The 1,510-nt window shown below is 45.4% G+C and overlaps 1 protein-coding gene across 1 annotated transcript in view; it reads left to right on the forward strand.

The window, feature by feature from the left end:
* Positions 1-837: 837 nt before the first annotated feature.
* Positions 838-1,510, forward strand: part of T265_08906 (hypothetical protein) — a gene marked incomplete at both ends in the record, with an annotated part of 68,807 nt that continues 68,134 nt past the window's right edge. Inside the window, one exon of the mRNA XM_009174837.1 lies at positions 838-978. Within this exon, the coding sequence (XP_009173101.1) occupies positions 915-978 (64 nt within the window). The remainder of the gene's footprint in view (positions 979-1,510) is intronic.

Raw genomic sequence — 1,510 nt, forward strand, 5'->3', positions numbered from 1 at the left:
AAAGACAGTCATCTGCGTAGTTCACTACTCAATATTCACACCCGGTGATGATTGATGGTTGCATCTCTCGTCTGTTCGGAGAAGAGCGGTGATAATTTTGAAACAAAACGGACTAGTGCCTATTCGCCTGTCCAACCAGAATTTATCAGCACGAACGAGAACTATTCATCTTCTGCCTGCTGCACCGACTGATTTTATCAGTCGTCTATCTTTCCATCTCTGTATATAGTTTATTCCACTCCTCAATAAGGGGGAGGGTCATAGCAACTGGCGTTTCGTCGTGAGCGGCCTGCAAAGATGTTCTAATGCAAGCATTGTATGGGGCAGTCCTTTCCTCTGGAAGGAACTTTGGGTTTCAGCCAGTGGACAAACGGCTGTGCAATATAAAATGCATGAGCGAATTGTGAGTGGTATTGCATCCAGTATGGGTGTGAGTTAGCCACAGCTGCTTAGCCACTCGTAGTCGGAGGGTGTTTTCCAATGGCCCCTTAATGTGCGTACCATTGATGATCTGCAACATGAATGGGATAATTCTATAGTTCTTCCCAACTGTCTAGCATAGACCAACTTTATTTTCAGGGTCAGGTCTCCACTAAATTAATGATTTTAGCCAGAAATCTAATTTTACCTTCAAACTTTTTCGGGTTCTAAATTTTGACCCGCCGTCGATATGGAATGAAAAGATGACGGTTTAAAATACGCAGCCAGCTTTAGCACCGAAATTTTCAAGCCAATTGGCCATGTTGCCATACTGGCTAGTTTTTAGACTTTAGGTATGCTTTTATGTACAGTAATTTCATTTTTCCTCAAGAAATTCCATCAATCTTTCTTCTTTAGGCGCATGTATCTGGCTTTTGATCGCCACCTTCTTCCGATTACCTGTATCCGGGACGCACAGCATTGTCGGATCAACCATGGGATTCAGTTTGGTCCTCTTCGGTGTGAAAGCAATCAACTGGATGGGCGTCTTAAAAATCGGTAGGTCCGAAAATGACCGTCCTTATTCAAAATTCCCTTAAGTTGCCTCTGGTCTAACCTGCTTTCAAGGCGTTACCGTATGAAATAAGCCCAACTGACTAACTTCCGTCTCCGTCCGATGATAAAGCGGACTAATAAACTCAAAGGACATTTCCAGAAGAGATCACCTAATTCAGACTGAATGGCTCAACCCATAGTCTTCTTACCCTCAAAATGTGCTTTGGACACATTTTGTGCTTTGGACACCCGTCACGAAGAGACTGGACCTTACCTTGGTGTGACGGTTCGCGCACCTCAGCGATCCATTGAGCTATACTGGAGAGTGTCCCGCGACACTCACAGAGTCTCTCATACCAGGTTGGTCAATGGTGGGAGGTCTGACGAACAGTCTCCTGGCCCTCCAGGTTGGGGGTTGGAACATGTGGCGACTTGTTCCGTAGAAATGGTAATGCATTTGCATTTCCCGCCAAACACCGCTGCCTTGAGGCTAGGCTTTTGAGCCAAAGGCTTTGGTTGAGGACCCTAATCGTCC

The sequence above is a fragment of the Opisthorchis viverrini genome (assembly GCF_000715545.1).
Source record: "Opisthorchis viverrini unplaced genomic scaffold opera_v5_247, whole genome shotgun sequence".
Classification (NCBI taxonomy): domain Eukaryota; kingdom Metazoa; phylum Platyhelminthes; class Trematoda; order Opisthorchiida; family Opisthorchiidae; genus Opisthorchis; species Opisthorchis viverrini.